This window comes from Saccopteryx bilineata, chromosome 2, assembly GCF_036850765.1.
Source record: "Saccopteryx bilineata isolate mSacBil1 chromosome 2, mSacBil1_pri_phased_curated, whole genome shotgun sequence".
NCBI classification, from domain to species: Eukaryota; Metazoa; Chordata; class Mammalia; order Chiroptera; family Emballonuridae; genus Saccopteryx; species Saccopteryx bilineata.
In genome coordinates, this window is record NC_089491.1 from 88,954,647 (window position 1) to 88,979,963 (window position 25,317).

The 25,317-nt window shown below is 39.4% G+C and overlaps 1 protein-coding gene across 1 annotated transcript in view; it reads right to left on the reverse strand.

Annotated features, from left to right (window-relative positions):
* PLAA (phospholipase A2 activating protein) overlaps positions 1 to 25,317 on the reverse strand; it is a 43,345-nt gene that overhangs the window by 6,214 nt on the left and 11,814 nt on the right. Inside the window, exons 3-11 of the mRNA XM_066257369.1 lie at positions 23,913 to 24,013; positions 23,704 to 23,824; positions 19,118 to 19,285; positions 18,163 to 18,298; positions 15,286 to 15,455; positions 9,597 to 9,754; positions 8,698 to 8,917; positions 6,147 to 6,218; positions 3,342 to 3,410 (exon numbers count right to left, since the gene is read on the reverse strand). Coding sequence (XP_066113466.1) covers positions 3,342 to 3,410; positions 6,147 to 6,218; positions 8,698 to 8,917; positions 9,597 to 9,754; positions 15,286 to 15,455; positions 18,163 to 18,298; positions 19,118 to 19,285; positions 23,704 to 23,824; positions 23,913 to 24,013 — 1,215 coding nt within the window. The remainder of the gene's footprint in view (positions 1 to 3,341; positions 3,411 to 6,146; positions 6,219 to 8,697; positions 8,918 to 9,596; positions 9,755 to 15,285; positions 15,456 to 18,162; positions 18,299 to 19,117; positions 19,286 to 23,703; positions 23,825 to 23,912; positions 24,014 to 25,317) is intronic.

The window sequence follows — 25,317 nt, forward strand, 5'->3', positions numbered from 1 at the left end:
GTAATTTTCACATCATAACAACCCTAAGAAATATTATAAATGAGAAAGCAGAAACAGAATGACTTTCTCAAAGTCAAACAGAATAAAAACTAATGGAACTGATATTTGAATATAAGCATCCCTCACTCCAGAGTCCTAAAATTTAATTATTATGTGCATTACTGCCAAAAAAATGGTACTTTCACAATGAAAAGATAGCTTACAAAATTACAAAACAAGTTAGTTCCCAAGTAAAGTTTATGGGTATTTATTTTATTATGCTCAGTAACATATACCACACATTCTCTTATATAAAAGAATAAGTAGGCCCTGGCCAGTTGGCTCAGTGGTAGAGCGTCAGCCTGGCGTGCAGGAGTCCCGGATTCAATTCCGGCCAGGGCATACAGGAGAGGCACCCATCTGCTTCTCCACCCCTCCCCCTCTCCTTCCTCTCTGTCTCTCTTCCCCTCCTGCAGCCCAGGCTCCATTGGAGCAAAAGATGGCCCCGGGCGCTGAGGATGGCTCCTTGGCCTCTGACCCAGGCGCTAGAGTGGCTCTGGTCGCGACAGCGACGCCCGGGATGGGCAGAGCATCGCCCCCTGGTGGGCGTGCCAGGTGGATCCCGGTCGGGCGCATGCGGGAGTCTGTCTGACTGCCTCCCCGTTTCCAGCTTCAGAAAAATAAAAAAAAAAAAAAAAAAAAAAAAAAAAGACTAAGTAGGGGGAAATACAAGGTCTACCGGAAAGTTCTGTCCGTTTCTATCACAACAAGTTTCAACACGTAAGCACGTTTATTTGGTGCATGTGTGCCTCTCTATTTTTTTTTTTTTTTGTATTTTTCTGAAGCTGGAAACGGGGAGGCAGTCAGACAGACTCCCGCATGAGCCCCACTGGGATCCACCTGGCACGCCCTCCAGGGGGGCGATGCTCTGCCCATCCGGGGCGTTGCTGTCGCTACCAGAGCCACTCTAGCGCCTGGGGCAGAGGCCAAGGAGCCATCCCCAGCGCCCGGGGCCATCTTTTGCTCCAATGGAGCCTGAGCTGCGGGAGAGGAAGAGAGTGACAGAGAGGAAGGAGAGAGGGAGGGGTAGAGAAGCAGATGGGCGCCTCTCCTGTGTGCCCTGGCCGGAATCGAACCCGGGACTCCTGCACGCCAGGTTGACGCTCTACCACTGAGGCAACCGGCCAGGGCCTGCCTCTCTATTTTTATCACTTAATGTATACATACTGACATAGCAAATTAACTAAGACAAAGTTGATTCACATTAGTCTTATGTGTGAAGCGATAGTGTACCCATGGCTACTGATAAAGTTCATTTACGCCACTGTAATATTTACGAATTTCAACAAGGAAGAAATGTTACAGAAGCATGTCTGTCGCATCCACCATATCCCCCGGACTTAGCACCTTCCGACTATCATTTGTTTTTGTCCTTACAAAGTTTTTTGAAGGGCAAAAAATTCAAAAATGAAGAAGATATCAAACAAGCACTAGTTCAATTTTTTGCATCAAAAGATAAAACATTTTTTAAAAATGGGGTATACAAATTGCCCTCACGCTGGCAAGAAATCATTAATAATGGCAATTATATTATTTAATAAAGTTTATTGACGGTAGGAAAAATTTGTATTTTGTTTTATTCCAAAAACGAACAGAACTTTCCGGTAGACCTTATATATGCCAACATATCTGTTAAACTTCCAAGAGGTAAACCACAAACTTAGCTCTGCATTTATTTTACTGGTATTCAACATAGAGGAAAGCATTTCTGCATATATTCAACAGTGATAAAGATGATGTGTCAGACTCTAGGTTAGATATTAAGGATAAAATAGCCTGACCAGGCAGTAGCGCAGTGGATGGAGCGTCAGACTGGGATGCAGACTGACCCAGGTTTGAGACCCTGAGCTCGCCAGCTTGAGCGCAGGCTCATCTGGTGTGAGCAAAGCTCAGCAGCTTGGACCCAAGGTCGCTGGTTACTCGGTCTGCTGAAGGCCCATGGTCAAGGCACATATGAGAAAGCAATCAATGAACAACTAAGGTGTCACAATGAAAAAACAGATGATTGATGCTTCTCATTTCTCATCTCTCTCCGTTCCTGTCTGTCCCTATCTATCCCTCTCTCTGTCTCTGTAAAAAAACAAAAGAAAAAAACCACTTAAAAATAATATATCAGTTGTTCAGAAGAAGGCCAAATATTCTAGACCTAAATTATAAAAGCAAATTATTTTTAAGAGTCCCCTTAGGAGCACAATGTTAAGGTAGTGAATAACATCTTCAACACATTAAGAATGAATGAAGGAGACTAGAATAAACTCAGATTTGGTAAGGGTACTGAGGAAATCAGCCACAGCAAAACAAAAGTGTAACAGCAGTTTTCAACCCTGGCTGCATGTTAGAATCACATTGCAAGACTATGAAACTGCTCTTGCCAAGGCCCGAACACGAAGCAGTAGTAAATCAAGTGAGCATTTCTCGGGATAAGGTCGAAGTACTTATTTTAAAACTCCCCATGAGCCTAACCAGGCAGTGGCGCAGTTGATAGAGCGTCAGACTGGGATGAGGACCCAGGTTCGAGAACCCGAGGTCACCAGCTTGAGCGCTGGCTCATCTAGTTTAAGCAAAGAAAAAAAGGTCACCAGCTAGGACCCAAGGTCGCTGGCTTGAGCAAGGGGTTACTCAGTCTGCTGTAACCCCAAGGCACATATGAGAAAGCAATCAATGAACAACGAAAGTGCCACAATGAGAAACTGATGATTGATGCTTCTCATCTCTCTCTCTGTTACTGTCTGTCTGTCCCTATCTATCCCTCTCTCTGACTCTCTGTCTCTGTAAAAGAAACAAAACAAACAAAAAAACCAAAAAACTCCCCATGATTCTTATGTGCAGTAATGGTAATTCTGGCAACACTCTGAAAGACAAGTCAAGAAGTTTGGTCTCGGCCCTGGCTGGTGGCACAGTGGATTGAGCGTTGTCCCAGCATATGGACTTCCCAGGTTCAATTCCCAGTTAGGGCACACAGTAGAAGCAAGCCTCTGCTTCCTCCTCCCCCCAGCCAGTGCCTCGATTGGTTTGAGTGTGGCCCCAGGCACTAAGCATAGCTCTGTTGGAATGCATCAGTCTCAGACGCTAAATATAGCTCATTACTCAAGCATTGGCCCCAGATGGGTTTGCCAGGTGGCTCCCAGTTGAGGCACACTATTTCCCTTCCTCTCACCTAAAAACAAAAACAAAAAAGAAAAAAACAAACCAGAAGCTTGGTCTTTAGAAAGAAAAGAAATACCAATTTTCTTAATCTTTTATTAAATAAAAGTTTAACAAACTTTAAAAATCTTTTAAAAAAAAGGAAACGGAGAGTATACCTGTAAATGGATCAACTCCAGCCACGGTAGTTCCCATACTTGCAGACCCTGGCACATAACGACCTCCACCTAAAATGTAACATACCTAGTCAACAAAGGTAACTGCAAACTATCAAGTTCAAACTGCCCTTTTTTATATACAATAACTTATTTTTATTACCATATGCTTTGAAATGGTTTCTTTATATATAATAAATGGGTTGCATATTTAATGCAGAAAAATGCTGAGAACAGTGCCTGGCATACAGTTGTGCCCAATAAATGTTAACCAGAAAAATAATCCTCAAGTTTTAAAATAAACATTAGAATACTTATACATTATAATTATAGAGGTTTAATGAATTATAAAAGCTTAATGGATTGGAGAAATTAAAAGCCTTCCATAATGAAATCTTAAAAACTGTTCTACTGAATTAGAGAAGCAGGATCTGCCACAGAAAACAAGCAGAAAAGAAACTAGGTAAGAGTTATGGGTGCTATGACAATAGCCCAGACTCACATTTTAGATTATACTGTGGTTGTCTAATTGAAAATAGAAAAAAAGGAATATGAAAAACAAATGTACAGAATCAGCAAAATTTGGAGAAGTTCGGAGTTCTAGACCTGCCTTTACGGGAAGAAGAAAGATGAGCTATCATTTTAATCTCTGAATTTAATATCTAGGAATTGGTATAAGTGCAACAGATGTAAAAACAAAACAAAACAACAAAACACGCAAAACTCAAATACACAAAAATGAACACAAAATAACAGGATTTCAGTTTTTACTATATGCTAAGTGTCTTATATGCATATATACTCATTTAAATATTAATTAAATATATACCACTATTACTTGCAATACCTTATTACAGACTGAATAACTTGCCCAAGGCATTATGAGGCAGAATACAGACCCACGCTTTTATAAATATGGTTCTCTGACATTTAGAGATAGTCACCTCTCTAGTTCAATATGCAGATTCATAGGGCCCACCCATACTAATCTAGTGGTTCTCCAAAATGGCTTCACTTTAGAAACCTATATAGTGAGCTTTTACAACAGCCTAACAGCAAACCACACCCAAAACCATTTAATTTAATCAGAGCTCATGGGTGAGGGATCAGGGCATGAGTATTTTTAACCTCCTCACTAACCTAGTGTGTCAGAATCTGTGGGTAGGACCTGAGGTACTTTAAACAAACATCCCAGATGATCTAAGTAATATTAGAAGTTTGACAACCACATAAATAAGGAAAAGAAAAAGGAATTAAGATGGACCTTAAGTTGTAAGTCAAATGGGCAAACCTTTTAGCCCCAGTGCTATTGGTAAAACTGGGGAAACATCATCAACAATAATAGTTAACATATACTGAGGGCTTAAACATATCCTGCCTAGAATACTTTCCATGTATTATATGATTTAATTTTCATAATACCTCAATTTGGTAGGTGCTGTTATCTATTTTTTATAATAGTTGGTTCATTTATCATCATAATTCCATAATTCTCTTGGACAGTTAGTATGCTATCTTGCACATCTCCATTATCACTGCATCTTCTGAGTTATTGACATTGTGCAACAGTGAGACATGCTCCAGTTATGATAGCGTTCTCTTGATTTTGTTGGTATTGTTTGAAGCTTGGTATGTTCTTTCTGTTCCAAAAAATATCTGCCAATGATATTCGGGAACTCTGTTGTTCTAAGTTTCAGTGCATTATGCTCCTGAATATGCTGACAGAGAAAGTCATCATCTTATCTACTCTTCAGGTCTTTACTATCTTTTTAAATTGAATGTCATCAAAGACTTCCTTAACAGCCACTGTGCCATCAAAACATTTTAGCTTGAGAGTTGGTTACTGTAGTATACTAGTTACCAATGCACAGGGTGCAGCTATCTGCATTGGGTCCACCAATTCATTCACAGAAGAAAGCTCACTGAGAGCAATTCACAACTTCATGACACTGACCTAAGGTTGTGTGTTGGTCCAATCTACGATTTAGACAGGACTGTATGTTGGCAAGGCCAATGGGTACCATAAATGCTATAAATCTCTTCCCAAATTTGATATATTGTCCAGGAAATCTGGCTGACGATCCAACAACAGCATCATAAAATATATCAAAACTATTCTGAAAACAGACTTCTTCAGCTGCGTTAAAGTCCAAGTCTGGCCACTTTTTTCCAGTAGTGTTGATGCTGAAGCATGCATACCTTGGTAAACAGTCACTTTGAAGAGACACACCACTTTTCAGGGCTTCATGAGGCAATTAGTAACTTAGATTAGGAAGACTAATCCTGGGTAGCTGGTGAACTGTCTCCTTCCACACTAAGGCAAATAGGCTTGGGCAGACTTCTTGACTGCACTGCTCCATCCAATATCAGGGACTCACATGGCTCCTTCTCTGCTCATGATCTTGCCAGTGATAGCATTCATGATGTGTCTTGGTTGGTGGGCTCCCCTATTATCTAATTTCACAGATAAAAAACATAGGCTCAGACAGGTTAAGTACCTTGCCAACTTCTCATAGCAAGTAAGTAGTAGAGCCAAATTTTGAACCAAAGTCTGACTGGCTCTAAAACCTATGCTGTAAATGACTCCTGGCAGGAAGGACCACTGGAGAAAATGATGAGTTATAATAATATGCTGTTTAAAATTCATGAGAAAGTCACAAAAGAACTCCAGGAAAAAAGCAAAAATTAGAAGAAAAGGAGATCCATCAAAATTGGACATATAGATAAGTATCAGGTATTGAAGGATATCTCCAAAATGTAAAATGCTCTGCACTTAGTGAAGCTATATTAATCAAAACTGTATCCTACCTGTAAAAGGATCTGCTGCAGGCAGTGTGTTAGAAGATCCCGATGAAGAGCCTGGAACATATCGACCACCACCTGTGTGTGCAAACAAAGGAAGGGGTGAGAAGGCCAAAATCCTGAATTTCATACAAGGCTTACATTAGAAGACTCTAAAGCTTAGAGGAAAACAGAAGAGCAAGGCTGTTACATGGGAGAAAAAATTATAGTAAAAAATGTCACAGTTGAAAAGACTAGTAAGAAACTAAAATTTCAGGCTCTGGCTGGTTGGCTCAGCAGTAGAGCGTCAGCCTGGCGTGCGGGGGACCCGGGTTCGATTCCCGGCCAGGGCACATAGGAGAAGTGCCCATTTGCTTCTTCACCCCCCCCCCTTCCTCTCTGTCTCTCTCTTCCCCTCCTGCAGCCAAGGCTCCATTGGAGCAAAGATGGCCTGGGCGCTGGGGATGGCTCCTTGGCCTCTGCCCCAGGCGCTAGAGTGGCTCTGGTCGCTTGCGGCAGAGCGACGCCCCGGAGGGACAGAGCATCGCCCCCTGGTGGGCAGAGCGTTGCCCCTGGTGGGCGTGCCGGGTGGATCCCGGTCGGGCGCATGCGGGAGTCTGTCTGTGACTATCTCTCCTCGTTTCCAGCCTCAGAAAAATACAAAAAAAAAAAAAAAAAAGAAACTAAAATTTCAGTGATTCTCCAAGCTTAGTTTTCTTAACTTTAATACTTTATATCTTAGTCCTTGTGTTTAAATATTAAAATAACTAGAATTCAAATATAAAGAGAAAAATTATGGGTAGTCTCTGACATACATATATATATATATAAAATAATATATATATACAATCAATTCCTGTTCCAATAAAAATTGACAGGAATTCCTGTTGTTGCTTTTGCTATAAAAACCACAGGCATCAAATGTAAATCTTTTAGAGAACCCTGAGTTCATTAATTCATGTGTCAAACAGATGCATTCAGTGCTAGGGATCCAGCAGAGAACATGATTGCTTGTATCCACTGAAGTTTACAACTTACTGGAGGAGAGAATTATAAAGGGGATGAGTACTACAAAGGAAACAGACTTCCATTTATACCTTAAAAATGTGTGATGAGTGCACATATGTTTTGTCAGTATTTCTAAGGAACTAATCAGAGGTGTTTACAAACTGATAAACATAATGGTGCTTATAAAGTTAAAGCTTCAGAAGAGCAAAACAACCAAATAGTTGTTAGATTTTCAGACAGAACCAGATGCTTATTATCTATCTTCAGTCCAAAAGTGCAACTTTTGGGAAGGTTGTACCATTTATAGTTCAGTAGTGAGTCAGTGATAATTCTGTTTAAGTCAACATGAAGAAGAGATTTGCTTTATTAAGTGAACTGAAAATGGAATTTGAAAAAAGGAAATAATTTGGGAGCATGAAATAATTATCAGGGAAGAAAGAAAAATCTATATAAGGACTTGAGACAGGAAAAGGATATGAGGTGCTTATAAAACAACAAAGAACAGTAACGTGCAAAATGGAGTTAAAACTGACAAGAGCAAAATGTTAACAGTGCAGTACCAATTTCAAAATTCTATTTAGAGCTTGCCCTATACCTAGAAAAGAGGAAACATTTTGTTCCCTCCTCTTCCATGGCTTCAGTTCCTGGGACTTTGAGCTCAGGCTAATACTACTAGAATAATCATCTATTTCCCAGGAGCTAGGACTCAGAATAATGCTACTAGTATTACAATTTATGGACTGGCATGAGAACCTAATCCCATTTATAATATGTTAGACATTGCATACTATGTTACAAACAACTGACTTAAAGTAAGCATGTGGAATATACATCACATATGAAATGAAACTACCCACAAATAACCATTTTAGCCTCATGTAAAAACAGAATTTGTTTATTAAATTTCACCACAAAATGTTTTTAAAAAGAAATAACTATATAAGGAACATAGAAAAAATGTTTTTACTTTAAATTATTAAAGTTTCTTAATTTTATTTATTTTATAGCATGGCTGTAATTTTCTTTTTTAATAAAGACAGAGAGAGAGTCAGAGAGAGGGATAGACAGGGACAGACAGACAGGAATGGAGAGAGATGAGAAGCATCAATCATTAGTTTTTTTGTTGTGACACCTTAGTTGTTCATTGATTGATTGCTTTCTCATATGTGCCTTGACTATGGGCTACAGCAGACCGAGTAACCCCTTGCTCGATCCAATGACCTTGGGTCCAAGCTGGTGAGCTTTGCTCAAACCAGACAGCCCATGCTCAAGCTGGTGACCTCAGGGTCTCGAACCTGGGTCCTCTGCATCCCAGTCCACTCTATCCACTACGCCACTGCCTTGTCAGGCAAGTGGCTGTAATTTTTAACAGAACAATTTACAATCATTTTTATAACTATAGAATTACTATATAATTTGAGCCTTAAAAATATGAATGTGAAGAAAAAACCTATTGTAGACCTGGGTTTTTATTTAAACAGCTACTCATAATGGGCATCCAAACACATCAAAGATGAAAATCAACCAGCACTGACAGAATCACATTAAGACAATACAAACCCTAACTTACCTGTAAATGGATCTGAAAAACTGGTGTTCCCAAGTCCCAGCGGTTGACCTTTTGTGTTATCAATAATAAACTTTGCGACTTGATCCAAAAACATGGGATTCAAATCATTCTTCTGCAAGAAGTTGTATGCAGTTAACCAGGGATCATCGCTGATGTTATATGGCAATTTATATGATGGCCCACCTTCATTGACATCAATTGAGAAAACATAATCAAATTCCTTTAATAGGAATATAAAAAGGAGATAAATGATTACTATCTTATTTGTTTGTATGTGTTAATGACATATATAACACAGCTGTTATGTTTCATTTTAATAATTATAGTACTAAGACTTTTCCCAAAGTGCAATGTTGGAATCGTCCAGTAATGAATAGGAACCACTTGAATGCACTGCACGATCAGTATTTCACTGGGGGTGGAGGTGACAGATGGATTATGACTACATTTTGATTCTAAGGCCAAAGTAGAGTTTCCAATTGGTTGATCTCAAGGCCAAAAGTATTAGCTGTTACCATGCCCCACTCACCAAAACATTTATTATAAGCACTATCCTTCAGGGTCCCTCATGTCTTGTCAAGTTAAATACAGGCATGAAGCATTAGATGAAAGGTGGGATGGGAGCTCCTAATCCCAGATGGTTTGGAACCACTTGTATACTGTAACTACCAAAAGACAAATTATGCCCAATCTGCCTATGAAGTACAGCTCTCCACACAGGGAAAGAAATTCTTCAAAAATTTATTACATGACAGGGAAAAGACAGAATTTTCCCAGAGAAATGTATTTTTAAATGTCAAAACACAGAACAAAAATTTATTAGCATAAAGAAAAGAGAAAAGTTTTAATTTGTCAAATACTTTAAAATAAAGGTAATTAGAAAGCAGAAGTTAACATACTTTCCCTTCATATAAAACTTTTCCAGATGTTTGCTGATTAGCACCAGATGAGCCAACGACATCACCAATTTTTATCCATCTCCCTTCACTAACACTCCATTGATAGGCTTCAACTTTCCCTTCATCTCTGATTAGACGAGTCTGTCCTTCTCTAGTACCTTAAAATAAAAATTTTGAGAATCAAAGATAGAATAGCAGAGTAAAATTAAAAAACATTTCAATAGAAAGTTGTTAACATTAAAATTTATACATAAAAAAAGAATCTGTATTTTGGTTTAATAAAAATTTTGATCAAACTAAAAATTTTAAAAAATAATTCTACTGGAAAATGGCATAAAAATTATTAAAATAAAACTTTATTAAATAAAGGTTAAAAATTTTTTATTCTAAAACATAGTTAGCCCATCAAAATTAAAACAAGTTTTATTACTGAGTATCTTCTGACAGCACTTTCATTTCAGTAAACAACTCTCCATTCTACCTGCTTAGGCCAAAGTATAGGGAAGAGTCGGACTCTTCTTTCTTGTAACCTCACAGCCAATCCCTTAGCTACTTCTATCAGCTCTAGCTTTAAAATATATCTAGAAAACTACTTCTCACCATCTCCATTACTATCTGTTGGTACATGATTAATTGGCCTCCTATTCCTGCCCCAGAACCCCCTCCAGTCTATATTCAAACCAGCAACCACAGAAATTCTTTCAAAACCTTAAGGAGATCCTGCCTGACCAGGCGGTGGCGCAGTGGATAGAGCGTCGGACTGGGATGCGGAAGTACCCAGGTTCGAGACCCCAGAGGTCGCGCGCGGGCTCATCTGGCTTGAGCAAAGAGCTCGCCAGCTTGGACCCAAGGTCGCTGGCTCCAGCAGGGGGTTACTCGGTCTGCTGAAGGCCCGCGGTCAAGGCACGTGTGAGAAAGCAATCAATGAACAACTAAGAAGTCGCAACGCGCAACGAGAAACTGATGATTGATGCTTCTCATCTCTCTCTGTTCCTGTCTGTCTGTCCCTGTCTATCTCTGCCTCTGTAAAAAAAAAAAAAAAAAAAAAAAAAAAAACCTTAAGGAGATCCTGACACATCTTGGTTAGAGACCCTTCAATGACTTCGCAACTCACCCTCCATTAAAGCCTATGTCACTGGAGTGGTATACAAAGCCACCTCTCTGACCTCATCTTCCACTACTACTTCCCTGCTCTCATCACCCTACTTCAACCATGGAATATTATTCTTTTGTGTGTGTGACAGAGACAGAGAGAGGGACAGATAGGGACAGACAGGCAGGAAGGGAGAGAGATGAGAAGCATCAGTTCTTCGTTGCAGCACCTTAGTTGTTCACTGATTGCTTTCACATATATGTGCCTTGACTGGGGGGCTACAGCAGAGAAAAGTGACCCCTTGCTCAAGCCAGCGACCTTGGGCTCAAGCTAGCGACCTTTGGGCTTAAGCCAGCGACCCCACGCTCAAGCTGGATGAGCCCACACTCAAGCCCATGACCTTGGGGTTTCGAACCTGGGTCCTCTGTATCTCAGTCCAATGCTCTATCCACTGTGCGACCAACTGGTCAGGCCAGCCATGAAGTCTTTGCACTAGCTATTTATTAGGACTCAGACACTCTTCACACAAGGACTGGAAAGATTTGCTCCCTTGCCTCCTTAAGGACTTTACTTGACTGTCACATTCTCAGCTAAGCCTTCAGTGGCAAAGACACTTAGCTGTCCTCCAGAGATTCACACTCCTATTCCATCGAATAGAGCTGTGGCTGTCTATTCAGAAACTGTATCATTCACCTCCCTAATATCTTACAGTCCCTAGATATTACACACTGAGTATACACTCAGTGGCACCTGGGTGAGTGTGATATAAGGCCAGTTCTAGGCCTTCTCCCTCATCCTCTACCCATCCTGTTTGGTGGATTAAAGTTTATATATATATATATATAAACTTTATATATATACACACACACACACACACACACACCCAAGAAACCTCTGATGTCATATGTTGAAGATGATGCTTTCCATCAACCTGGGTCTCTGAATGACTCTAAGAAGCAAAATTATGTACAAACATGTTCCAGGATACCCTGCATTCAACTGAATTTTAAATGTGCAATAAATAAAGGTTTCTTGTGTTAAGCCACTGAGATTTTATGGTTTATCTGAGTATCTGTTATAACAAGCAGCTAGCGCTATCCTATTACAATTCCCTGACCACTGTATTTAAAGTGACAAAATATTCTCAACCCTGCCTTTGTTTTCCCATAGTACTTACAACTATCTGACATACTGATATATTATTTACTTTTTAATTCTGTCTCCTCATGAAGAATATAAATCTGTGAGAACACAGATTTTGGTCTTTTTTTATCTGCTACACTCCCCGGACTTAGAACAATGCCTGGCATACATAAGGCACTTAGTAAATATTACATATATACATATATAATGACAAAAAGACTACATTTCTAAAGAATTGTAAAAATATTACAACATGATATTAATGTTCTCCAAGTTTTGGTTTCAAGATTTCAAGATTTCTTTTTTTTAATTCAATCTTTTTTTTTTTTTAGATTTTTATTTTATTGATTTAGAGAGAAGAGACAGAGAGAAAGAAAAAGGCAGAGAGAAGGAGGAATGGGAAGCACCAATTCACAGTTGCTTCTCGTATGTGCCTTGACCCGGCAAACCAGGGGTCTTGAACGGCAACCTCAGCATTCTAGGTTGATACCTTATCCACTGCACCACCACAGGTCAGGCCAAGATTTCTTTATATCATAAAAGTTATTCAGAAGTCTAAAGCGTTTTTGGTTTTTTTTGCAACAGATAGAGAAGGGCGGCGTGGGGACAGACAGGGACCAACAGACAGGAAGGGAGAGAGATGAGAAGCATCAATTCTTTGTTACAGCACTTTAGTTGTTCATTGACTACTTTCTCAAATGTGCCTTGACTGGGGACTACAGCAGAGCAGTGACCCCTTGCTCAAGCCAGCAACCTGGGGTTTCAAGCCAGCGACCTTTGGACTCAAGCTAGCAACCATGGGGTGATGTCTATGATCCCATGCTCAAGCCAGTGACCCCATGCTCAAGCCAGTGTCCCTGTACTGAAGCTTGTGAGCCAGTGCTCAAGCAGGATGAGCCCATGCTCAAGCCGGCGACCTCAGGGTTTCGAATGTGGGTCCTCTGCATCCCAGTCCAATGCTCTGTCCATTGCGCAACTGCCTGGTCAGGCATGTGCTTTTTTTTTAAACGTGGGTTATATCAACCAATTTATTGGATATGAAGTTAAAACTCAGAATATATTTACTTCATGGAAAATGATTATAGCTCCATTACATACTGACTATACATTCTGATGAAAACTACGTTTATTTTTTTAGAAATTTAGTGAAAAGACTGGAGTGGTTTTCCATTTTTGTAAATCTCTTTAGTGTCTCTCTGACTAGAAGAGAGCTGTATTAACCATACCAGCCTGTGCTTTCAATCTGTTACAATCTACTGTTTTGATGGAAGTATATTAAAAATTAATTGAAAATGAGAAGACTAGTTTAATAGCATTTTCGAAAAATGTGAATAGCCTGGCCTGTGGAAGTGCAGTGGAAAGAGTGCCGACCTGGAACTCTGAGGTCGCTGGCTCAAAACCCTGGGCTTGCTGGGTCAAGGCTCGTAAGACCAGCAACCAATGAACAGCTAAGAGTGAAGCAGATATCTCATCCCCAGCCCCTCTGTAAAATCAATAAATAAAATCTTTACAGAATAATGTGAATGTTGTACAAGTATTAGGTCCTTAAAAATTAGAATTTAGAATCTGAAACCGTATCAATAAATTTGTCATATTCTATTAAACTAAAATGCACTGGTCTGTTTTACATTTGAAAAAATCTTTTACCTACTCATGATTCTGTAACACTGAACTGGCATTTGGAAAACATTGGTTAAATGAGCTATCCAGGTCTTCCACATGTTCGCACATTTTATTATTCAAAATAAAAAATATATACTTGTTAATTTTGCTACTCATATCATTAGAACAGTCTTTAAAGTTTTTGGAAGCTACCAAGCTCCTGATAACAGTTACAGATTTTCTAAAATTTTAATTCGCACTTGAAAGTTTGAATTTTACCTTTGGTAACAAATATTGTCAGTTGTTTCCTTAATATAATAAAATCTCACTTTATTCATTTTTAAAAACTGCCTGCCAAGCCTGACAGTGGTGGTACAGTAGATAGAGCACTGATCTGGGAAGCTGAGGTCGCCAGTTCAAAACCCCAAGGTTGCTGGCTTGAATGAAGGCTCACCAGCTTGAGCATGAGGACACAGCTTGAGTATGGGATCCTCAACATGATCCGATGAATGGTCACTAGCTTAAGCCACAAGGTCGTAAGCTTAAAGCCGAAGGTCACTGGCTTGAGCAAGAAGTCACTAGCTTGGCTGAAGCCCCTGTCCTGCCGCCATTAAGGCACATATGAGAAGCAATCAATGAACAACTACCGGTTGATGCTTCTCATCTCTCTCCTTTCCTATCTGCCATCTCTCTCTCTCACTAAAAAAATTAAATAAAAATTAAAATAAATAATGCCTGTCAAATACTTAACCCTAAATAATTAGTCATTCTGCAAAATAAAAATGTCATTTCATAAAAAAAGGAAATAGTTCAGCCTTCCACTTAATGGACTGCACAGGTTCTTATCCTTCAGACACCATGATACTTTGGGTTAATCTACATGTAATCTACATTCTGTCATCCAGAATACTTTAAAAAAGTACTAAAGGAATGAAGATGTAATAAAATTAATTTTTAATGCTTCACAAAGGACATTTTAGAGTGCAGATAGCTATGTTTTTTATATTTATTGATTGATTTTAGACAAAGAAAGGATAGAAGGGAGGGAGGGGGAAAGTAAGAGGGAGGGACAGGGAGAGAATGGGAAGCATTCATCGTTCCACTTACTTACCTATTCACTGGTCGCTTTCCTGTATGTGCCCTGACCAGTGATCAAACCTGTAACATTGGTATTTTGAGACAAAGCTCTAACTGACTAACCGGACAAGGCCACAGCATGTTTTCAACTACAACTGCATGCCAGTGGAGAACACATGACTACCAGATAGTCTAGTGCAGGGGTCTCAAACTCAACTCAGCATGTGGGCCGCAGAGCAAGATCACAGCTGTTTGGCGGGCCTCACTAGGTCTACAAAAGACAACTGTTACGCAACACTTTTCTCACTAGAGTTGAAAACAAAAAAAAATCAGTACAACAAGCACAATCGTACATGCAGTTTACTCAGTGTCACAAAACGACCAGAAACTGTAGTTCGCATCACAACTGCTGTTAACTAAGCTAATATCTAGCTAGGATGCTAGAGAAATGAAAAATACAAGTAGGCCCCTAGGCTTACTTAATTTTATCCAAAATATTTTGAACTTCGTGGATTAGTCTGCGGGCCGCACAAAATTGTTTGGAGGGCCACGAGTTTGAGACCCCTGGTCTAGGGCCACCACTTTGATTTGGTACTAGGAAGCCAGCCGTTTTACCCACCATTGCTTTTGCACTATATGTCCAATGTTAATATAGTGTTATTTGGTTTTTAAACTAAATGATTAGTGAAACAACTTTTCTTATTGCTTTAATTATTCTAAAATTTTAGAATTATTGGTAACAATTTTTACTACTAGTCACACTGAAATATTTACCAGGTTCATTCAGGTGTTCCCTCCCAGGAAGCTGCTCAGCATTAATGTCCCCTAAATCACCAGTTTTGGAATCAATGGTTGCCTGAGACAGTTCTTTTTCAAAAACCGTGATTTCCTCAGCACTCGCTGTCCGATCTGTTGATTCCGTAAACACTCTAATAACACCATCACTATAAGGAAAAACAAAGTGATTTTAAGTTATTGCCATAGTGTATTAACATTATCACACCTGAATGATCCAAAGCATTCAGGTGAATATGAGAATGTTACTATATATTTATCGCCAAGGAGAGCACTATGCTAAATTGAGTATACACTACCCTCTATTACTTTCTAAAGATGTATATAGGGTGAAAAAGACTAGAAAAAACTTACTGGCAAAGGACAAAGAAACATGTACTTAATACAATTTTCAATTCCAAGTTAAATATTTTCCATCATAAAAATCTAGAGATAAACTGTATGCTTTAAAAGTTGGTATTATAGCCTGACCAGAGAGTGGTGCAGTGGATACTGTCAGACTAGGACGTGGAGGACCCAGGTTCGAAACCCTAAGGTCCACTGGCTTGAGCACAGATCACCAGCTTGAGCATGAGATCACACAGACATAACTCCATGGTCACTGGTTTGAGCCCAAAGGTTGCTGACTTAAAGCCCAAGGTCACTGGCTTGAAGCCCATGGTCGCTGGTTTGAGCCCAAAGTCACTGGCTTGAGCCCAGAAGTCACTGACTTGAAGCGCAAGGTCGCTGGCTTGAGCCCAAGGTCACTAGCTTGAGCCCAAGGTTGCTGGCTTAAGCAAGGGGTCACTCGCTCTGCTGTAACCCTCGGTCAAGGCACATATAAGAAAGCAATTAATGAACCACTAAGGAGCCACAACAAAGAATTGATGCTTCTCATCTCTCTCCCTTCCTGTCTGTTCTCTCTCTGTAACAAAAAAAAAAAAGTTGATATTATATAAATGTTGTTATAAAGAAGGATAATGGTTGTTTTACTTTTTTAAGGGCTTCAATACTCAACATAAGACTGAACAACTAGCAGATGGTCAATATCTGTTCCTTAGGGAAACATGCAGTCTGCCTGTCATATGCAATTAACTAGCGATGTAACCCCAATCAAGGATAAAACAGTATTGCCTTTGGACTAGATGGCAGATCCAACCTCTATTCTCAGAAAAAGAACTTCATTTCCATGATTTTCAATTCTAAATTTTGATTGGGGAGCTGTTAGTCACTTTCAACTGTACTAATCCTAGAGAAAACTGTTTCTTTACATAATAGTCCACAAATAGCAATTTCAATTCATTTATTTTTCTTCCACTTTAAATATGCTAACACCACAAAAACTAAGCCAGTAAATTGCTGGCACAGCCGGAAAGTAAAACATTTCCATTTTATTAGACCCTCTACCCCTACTGCTTTCTCTTCTTACCTTCAATGCCAGATTAGTCAATAATCTTCATCCATTGTTATCTCTTACTTACCTTTTATCATTTTCTACCAAAATTTGAAGTAAAAGTCACTAATAACATCTTTTAAACCAAATCCAAAAGCTTTTCCAACTTTTGATCCTTAATTCCTCATGTACTTGAACTGATCACAATCTCCCCCAAAATCTCTCCATTACCATCTGAATAACATCTGGATTTCTTTTTCTGCTTAACCTACTGGCTTCTTTCTATACTCATAGCATACCACATCAGTCTCTGGTTCTCTGTTCCTTCCCACTGTGCTTCTTCCCTCAGAGAAAGGTGGTCCACCACTTGACTTTTGACAGTTCTGTGCAAATCGTTATCTTCAGTCTCAGTCATTAGTCCAGCTGCCCATGATGCACTGGCATGGGCATGAGTAACCATCACGTGGACCTCACAAACTCTAAAACCAAAGTTATCACCTTCAGCACCAAACCAATCCTCCCACATCTTCGTTTTCATTTATGCAGACTTCCAATCATGGTAAGTTTGAAACTTTATCCTTTTCTTTCATCCCATTTCTGATCATTTTCTTCTGCATTATCTCATTTTTGGTCTCTCATTTAGTAGCATCGTGGGGCCATTATTTCATAACTTACACCATTATTACTGCAATTGCTTTCTAACTGGCTTTCCTTCCCATTGTCACCACTAATAAAACTTACAAATTTAATTATTCACAAGTTCTGTTTTAATAATATCACTTCTTGCTCTCAAGATATACAACCCTTTAACCCCAAGTACTGAACCTAAATCTGCCTGGCATTCAAGTTCTCCATCATTACGCCCACCCCCCCTGACATATTATCCACTCTCCCCAGCACTGCTCCTTCACCATTTTCTTCTACCTCTTAAGACATCACTTCAATTCCCATGCCATTCTATGGGTCATTCTATGATTCCACACTTAAGCCAACAACCCTGTGCTCAAGCTGATGAGGCCATGCTCAAGCCAGATGAGCCTACACTCTAGCTGGTGACCTTGGGGTTTCAAACCTGGGTCCTCTGCATTCCAGGTCAACACTCTACCCACTGTGCCACTTCTTGGTCAGGCTATTTGTACTGTTTCTTTTGATAGAATTTCTCATTTTCCTTTTTACTCATATCTTTTAAAATCCCATCCAATTTCTTCTTCTTTAAAAAGTTTTCCAACACCAATCTCTACCTTCTCTACCTTCTCCTGCATTCAGTGTTTCAACTGCACAAGCTGGAGTACCATTCTGGTATAATATATCCTACATCATTAGTGTAAGAGCTGTTATACCTGTTACTATTATTTTCAGTAACAGAATTGTGCATATTGTCTCTCCAATTCACCTGAAATTCCCTATGGCTTATCTCTGTGCACTCTAATGCTTACCAAAGTCCTAAACACCTATTATTTATTGGCTGACTAGAATGTAAATACCTCGCACCAACCACAATGTCACCATTGTCTAGCACACAGCAGCACCATATAGACTGAGCTGGAAGTCGGATTGTTTGAGCACATTCCCCATGTTTCCAGATCCTCAGAGATCTGTCTTCTCCTGTAGTCACAAAATCTAAAATTAATGAATACAGGAAAAATTAGTTTGAATAAATAAAATTAAGTACATTATGATAAATCTAATCTTTCTAGATAGGCTGATCTTCTTTAACCCCAGTTTTAGGCCCTGGCCGGTTGGCTCAGTGGTAGAGCATCAGCCTGGCGTGCAGGAGTCCCAGGTTCAATTCCCGGCCAGGGCACACAGGAGAAGCGCCCATCTGCTTCTCCACCTCTCCCTCTCCTTCCTCTCTGTCTCTCTCTTCCCCTCCCGCAGCCAAGGTTCCACTGGAGCAAAGTTTGCCCGGGCGCTGAGGATGGCTCTGTGGCCTCTGCCTCAGGCGCTAGAATGGCTCTGATTGCGGCAGAGCGATGCCCCAAATGGGCAGAGCATCGCCCCCTGGTGGGCATGCCAGGTGGATCCCGGTCGGGCGAATGCAGGAGTCTGTCTGACTGCCTCCCCGTTTCCAGCTTCGGAAAAATACAAAAACAAAACAAAACAAAAAAAACCTAGTTTTAAATTTCATGTATTTGTCACTTCTATATAACCTTAAAAATCATTTTGATACATTTCACATCTTACATAGATACTATACTTAACATAAATAAGTTATGCAAAGCCTTTCCTCAGATACCTAAGAACTTTTTACAACATACCATTAAATATAAGTTAATATAAATATGACCATATAATTTTCTCCTTTAGGAAGAAAATACTTATGAGATAAAGTTAGTTAGTAAACTGATTTAAGTCTTCTGCCCTCCTTGCCTCGTCTTAAAAATGTTGATGGAACAATGGTTAATACAAGCTTCAATCCACGGTCTAAGATAATCTCACCTTTACAATTTGGAAAGACAGATATGCTATAAATATAATTTGTATGTCCATAATATACTTCCAGACACTCGCCAGTGATCTGCCACCGTCTAACACTGGCATCATTTGCACAAGAAAGAAATTCTGTTTCACTCAAAATTGCCAAACCTCTCACACAGTCTTCGTGCCCTGTATTAAAAAAACAAAGTAAATCAATAAAATGCATTATTTGGTTGATGGCTCTATATATTTCACTAACATTGTAAACCATATCAGTGAGTAGTAAACCCTGATTTCAAGTTAGAGAAATTCACTTTTTCTCCAGAAAAGCCTGGTAACCAAAATTTGTACTTAGGTTTGGCAGTGTCCTTTTTATCGCCAGTCTTGGTAATTACTTTATATTTATCTTATCTTCTCCAAATTATTTCTTAAAAATCATGCAGAAACAGAATTTTGATCACCACAAGTCTCCTTTTTTACCTGATAATTCAACTTTTCTTCCCCCAAAACAAGAATAATTCATAACATACACAATATTCAAATATAACAGAAATATAAGGGATAAATATCCCTTAAATTTCACAACTCTGAAATTAATATACGTACGGTCTACCAGAAAGTTGTCCGTTTTTGGAATAAAACAAAATACAAATTTTTCTTACCGTCAATAAACTTTATTAAATAATATTATATACTTGCCATTATTATTAATGATTTCTTGCCAGCGTGAGGGTAATTTGTATATCCCACTTTTGAAAAATGTTTTATCTTTTGATGCAAAAAATTGAACCAGTGCTTGTTTGATATCTTCTTCATTTTTGAATTTTTTGCCCTTCAAAAAACTTTATAAGGACAAAAACAAGTGATAGTCGGAGGGTGCTAAGTCCGGGGAATATGGTGGATGCAACAGAATTTCCCAGCCTAGTTCTGCAATTTTTTGACAAGTCCCCAAAGCAGCATGTGGCCTGGCATTATCATGATGCAGTATGATGTTCTTCCTATTGAACATCGCCGGCCTCTTTTCTTGGATTGCTGTCTTTAAATTATCCAGTTGCTGACAATACTTCTCCGAATTGAGCTTTTCGTTCAGTTTTAAAAGCTCATAACGTATTGGTCCTCGAATGTCCCACCATATATACAACATTCTCTTATTCAGAGTCAAATTTGGTTTAGAGGTGGAAGGGCTAGGTTTTCTGGGTTCACAATATGCCCTTTTCCTTATGATGTTTTCGTAGGTAATACACTTTTCATCCCCAGTTATCATCCAGTTCAAGAAGGGCTCGATTTTGTTCCGAGCAAGCAGAGATGTGCATATGACGACTCGATCATCCAAATTCTTCTGACTTAATTCATGACACCCATCTTGAATATTTCCACACCAATCCTATCTTCCGAATATGGTCCAAAATGGTTTGCTGAGCTGAATTAAGCCTTTCTGCGATCTCCTATGTTGTCAGAAAAGGTCTCCAAATGGTCTTAACAACATCATCATCGATCAAGGATGGTCGCCCAGAACGTGGCTTATCAGAAAGGTCGAAATCACCTGTTTCGAATTTTTCGAACCATCTTCTGCATGTCCTATCAGAAACTGTACCTTCACCAAACACTTTCAATAAATTTCTACATGCTTCTGTAGCATTTCTTCCTTGTTGAAATTCGTAAAAATTACAGTGGTGTAAATGAACTTTATCAGTAGCCATGGGTACACTATCGTTTCACACAGAAGACTAATGTGAATCACCTTTTTTTAGTTAATTTGCTACGTCAGTATGTATACATTAAGTGATAAAAATAGAGAGGCATACATGCGCCAAATAAACATGTGCTTATGTGTCAAAACTTGTGATAGAAACGGACAGAACTTTCCAGTAGACCTGATATTTATAAAAACACCAGAGAAAATTAAGAAAAACTAACATTATAAAAGACTTGATTATTTAAGACTTTAAAATATTAAATCTACCGTAGAAAAGTAAACTTTATTAATATGCAAGAATAGACCAAAAGACATTAATGTCTTTTTTTCGTTGTTTTTATGTTTGTGACAGAGACAGAGAGAGACAGAGACAAATAGAGGGAAAGACAGGCAGAAAGGGAGAAAGATGAGAAGCATCAGTTCTTTGTTGCGGCACCTTAGTTGCTCATTGATTGCTTACTCAAATGTGTCTTGCCCAGGGGGCTACAGCGGACTGAGTGACCCTTTGCTCAAGCCAGTGACTTTGGGCTCAAGCTGATGAGTCTTGCTCAAACTAGATGAGCCTGTGCTCAAGCTGGCTATCTTGGGGTTTTGAACCTGGGTTTCCTCCGCGTCCCAGTCCAATGCTCTATCCACTGCGCCACCTCCTGGTCAGGCCTGAAAGACATTAATTTCTTTCTTTCTTTTTTTTTTTTTTTTACAGGGACAGAGAGTCAGAGAGAGGGATAGCCAGGGACAGACAGACAGGAAGGGAGAGAGATGAGAAGCATAAATTCTTCATTGTGACACCTTAGTTGTTCATTGATTGCTTTCTCATGTGCCTTGACTGCAGGCCTTCAGCACACTGAGTAACCCCTTGCTTGAGCCAGCGACCTTGGGCTCAAGCTGGTGACCTTGGGCTCTCGAACCTGGGTCCTCCGCATCCCAGTCCGACGCTCTATCCACTGCGCCGCCGCCTGGTCAGGCAAGACATTAATTTCTTTTTTTAATTTTTTTTATTTTATTTATTCATTTTTAGAGAAGAGAGAGACAGAGAGGGAAAGAGAGGAGAGAGAGATAGAGAGAGAGAAGGGGGGAGGAGCTGGAAGCATCAACTCCCATATGTGCCTTGACCAGGCAAGCCCAGGGTTTTGAACAGGCGACCTCAGCATTTCCAGGTCGACGCTTTATCCACTGCGCCACCACAGGTCAGTCGACATTAATTTCTTAAAACCACAAAATTGGTGGCAAAGCTAAAACAAGAATTCAAGTTTTCTGACTCATCCTACCTCTTTTGATTCAACCAAATCTTACTTCTTCTACCCCTCTGATTCAACCGAAGTGCAATACAAAGCCAAACACTGCTGATTTATCATTGGAAACATTTCACAATTTATATTAAATGAAAGCATTAACCAATAAAAACCAGTGATTACTGATTTTTTTTAAATGACACTAATTTATGGAGCAAACACTTTGTATAATGTTCTTAATTATGTTACTGGGGATATACTGGATATAATTCAATTTCTTTCAACACTGATTGAAGCTTTGTAGAAAATATCATAATTTTTTACAAGACATTTTCTGAAGCTTGTGATCTAATAAAGATTAGAAATCATAACCTTTTCCATGTTCAGTATTTGCTAATTTAGATTAGCTATCAGAGATTAATAACAACTTGATACATATATGTATTCATGGAAGCAAAAAACAGAAAGATGCCGCCTGACCTGTGGTGGCACAGTGGATAAAGCGTCGACCTAGAAATGCTGAGGTCGCCGGTTCGAAACCCTGGGCTTGCCTGGTCAAGGCACATATGGGAGTTGATGCTTCCAGCTCCTCCCCCCTTCTCTCTCTCTCTCTCTCTCCTCTCTCTCTCTCTCTCTCTCTGTGTCTCTCCCTCTCCTCTCTAAAATGAATAAATAAAAAATTTAAAAAAAAAAAAAGAAAGATGCCTATTATAACTCATTGTCCATTTTCCATCTAAAGATAGGTTTATCTTCACAAAGGGAAAAGGGACTCCTGTTGTGCTGTCAACCAGGGAGGGGATCAACTTTAAAAAAGTAAATAAATGCAAAAAAATTCACACCAAAAATGTAAGTGCCCCACAGATAAATTAGCAATACATTACTAATATTACACTGCAGATGCTTGAGTGTAGGAATTAATAGCTGAGGTTTAAAAAGACTACCATATAAACAGAGCCTGAAATGTATTATTAAACAATGTGCTTCGCCTGACCAGGCGGTGGCACAGTGGGTAGAGCGATGGACTGAGATGCCGAAGACCCAGGTTCGAGACCCCAAGGTCGCCAGCTTAAGTGCAGGCTCATCTGGTTTGAGCACAAGCTCACCAGCTTGGACCCAAGGTTGCTGGCTCCAGCATGGGGTTACTCGGTCTGATGAAGGCCCACGGTCAAGGCATATATGAGAAAGCAATCAACAACCAAGGTGTCGCAATGCGCAACGAAAAACTAATGATTGATGCTTCTCATCATTCCGTTCCTGTCTGTCTGTCCCTGCCTAGTCTATTCCTCTCTTTGACTCTCTGTCTCTGTAAAAAAAAAAAGTTTTAAACAATGTGCTTCAATATTAATAAAAGTACTTACAATGTTTTCCTCAATATAGGAATATAACACTAATGCATAATCAATAAGACTTATGTTTGGAAGTTTCAGACTGAACGTGTTCAAAGAACAAGCAAAAACATAACTGCATACCACAATTTACACATATATAATTCATAGAAGCATATACACATTATTATAGCCTACCAGGTACCTATTTATTAGTCAAATCTGGTTGTTTAGTGAGGTCTCATTTTATCTCTTACAAAAATATGTGGGTGACATTTTTCAAATACTACTTTCAAGACCATCTGAGTAAATATGAAATGATGAGATTATAAAAGTTGGCTACTCTTCTATTACCTGAAAAAGTCCGCTCACATCTTCCAGCTTTCCACAGTTTAATAGTCTTGTCTGCTGATCCAGTTAACATTAAGCCCTGTTCAGGTAAGATCTTTACTGCCCATACTGCAGCTGTATGGCCCTGTGAGTAAAATGGGTATTAATCCAAGCTGCCACAGAATTACTGCCATTCAATTATTTTCCAGAAGATACACACAGCCTGACTGTACCTGTAAGGTCATCATGCATTTGTCATTCAGCCAAACTTTAGCAGTGGTGTCCCATGAGCCACTAAGTAATGTCCCAAATTTTCCAGATGAAAGACTACAAACTAAAGGAAAAAAGAGCATTAGTTAATACATTTCCATATAGAAAAATGTTAGTTGTTAAAGCACTGCAATTTCAAAAGCACCGTGGTAGTTTACTAGTCAATTAAGGCTTAACTCAATGGAGGTGCAGAAGTGTGCAATGGTTAAGACTCTGTTGTCGCCTGACCAGGCGGTTGCACAGTGGATAGAGCGTCGGACTGAGATGCCGAGGACCCAAATTCGAGACTCCAAGATCGCCAGCTTGAGCGCGGGCTCATCTGGTTTGAGCAAAAGCTCACCAGCTTGGACTCAAGGTCACTGGCTCGAGCAAGGGGTTACTCAGTCTGCTGAAGGCCCATGGTCAAGGCACATATGAGAAAGCAATCAATGAACAACTACGGTGTCGCAATGCGCAATGAAAGACTAATGATCAATGCTTCTCATTCCTTCGTTCCTGTCTGTCTGTCCCTGTCTATCCCTCTCTCTGACTCTCTCTCTGTCTCTGAAAAAAAAAAAGACTATAATTGTCAGACTGCCTGGATGCAAGTACAAGAGATGCCACTTATGAGCTGTCCGACCACAGAGATACTACTTAACCTCGTCTGTAAAATGAGGGACCAGGATTAAGCAGATTGCACACGCCCTTCCAGTTCTAAGAAACTATATAGAAAGACAATGCAAATGACTTAAAAATGCTATTTATATAGATATTTAGGGTCACGTTAGTTAAAATGACAAAAAACTGGAGCCAAGCTAAATGTTCAAGGGAATGGTTAATTAAATATTTTATTGATGTAAAATTATACAGGCTAAAATTATAAGTAAAAATTTATCTAAAAACATGGTAACAAAAATACAGTACTCTGATTAAAAATGGGAGATTGTCTCCAGTAATGCTATAATGGTATTAATCTACAAGGACAAAAAAACAAACCTGAATAACTGGCTTAGCAAAATGGAATAAGGTTATAATTTAAACACCCACAGAGAGGAATTCCAAAACAGTGACTGGGCCCACACTGTGAGACTTAGTATGTAGCCAATTGGTTCCATTAAGGATGGGGCTAAGTAGAGGACTTGAAAAATAAGAGGGATTCAAAGTCTGCACACGAAATAGTAAAACACTAGATCTCTCCTCTCAGCCTACGGTGTCGGGAAAGTATATCCTCAACCTCTGTAGGAGATGGAGATTTATTCTCTGGTCATAGCGGCTAATTTAAAGAGGATTAAAATGGCCAAATATAGGACAATTTGAGAATGTTTTTTTTTAAAAAGGAAGGATATTAGGTAACCAACTCACTTTGAAAACTAGTAAAAGATGTAAGAG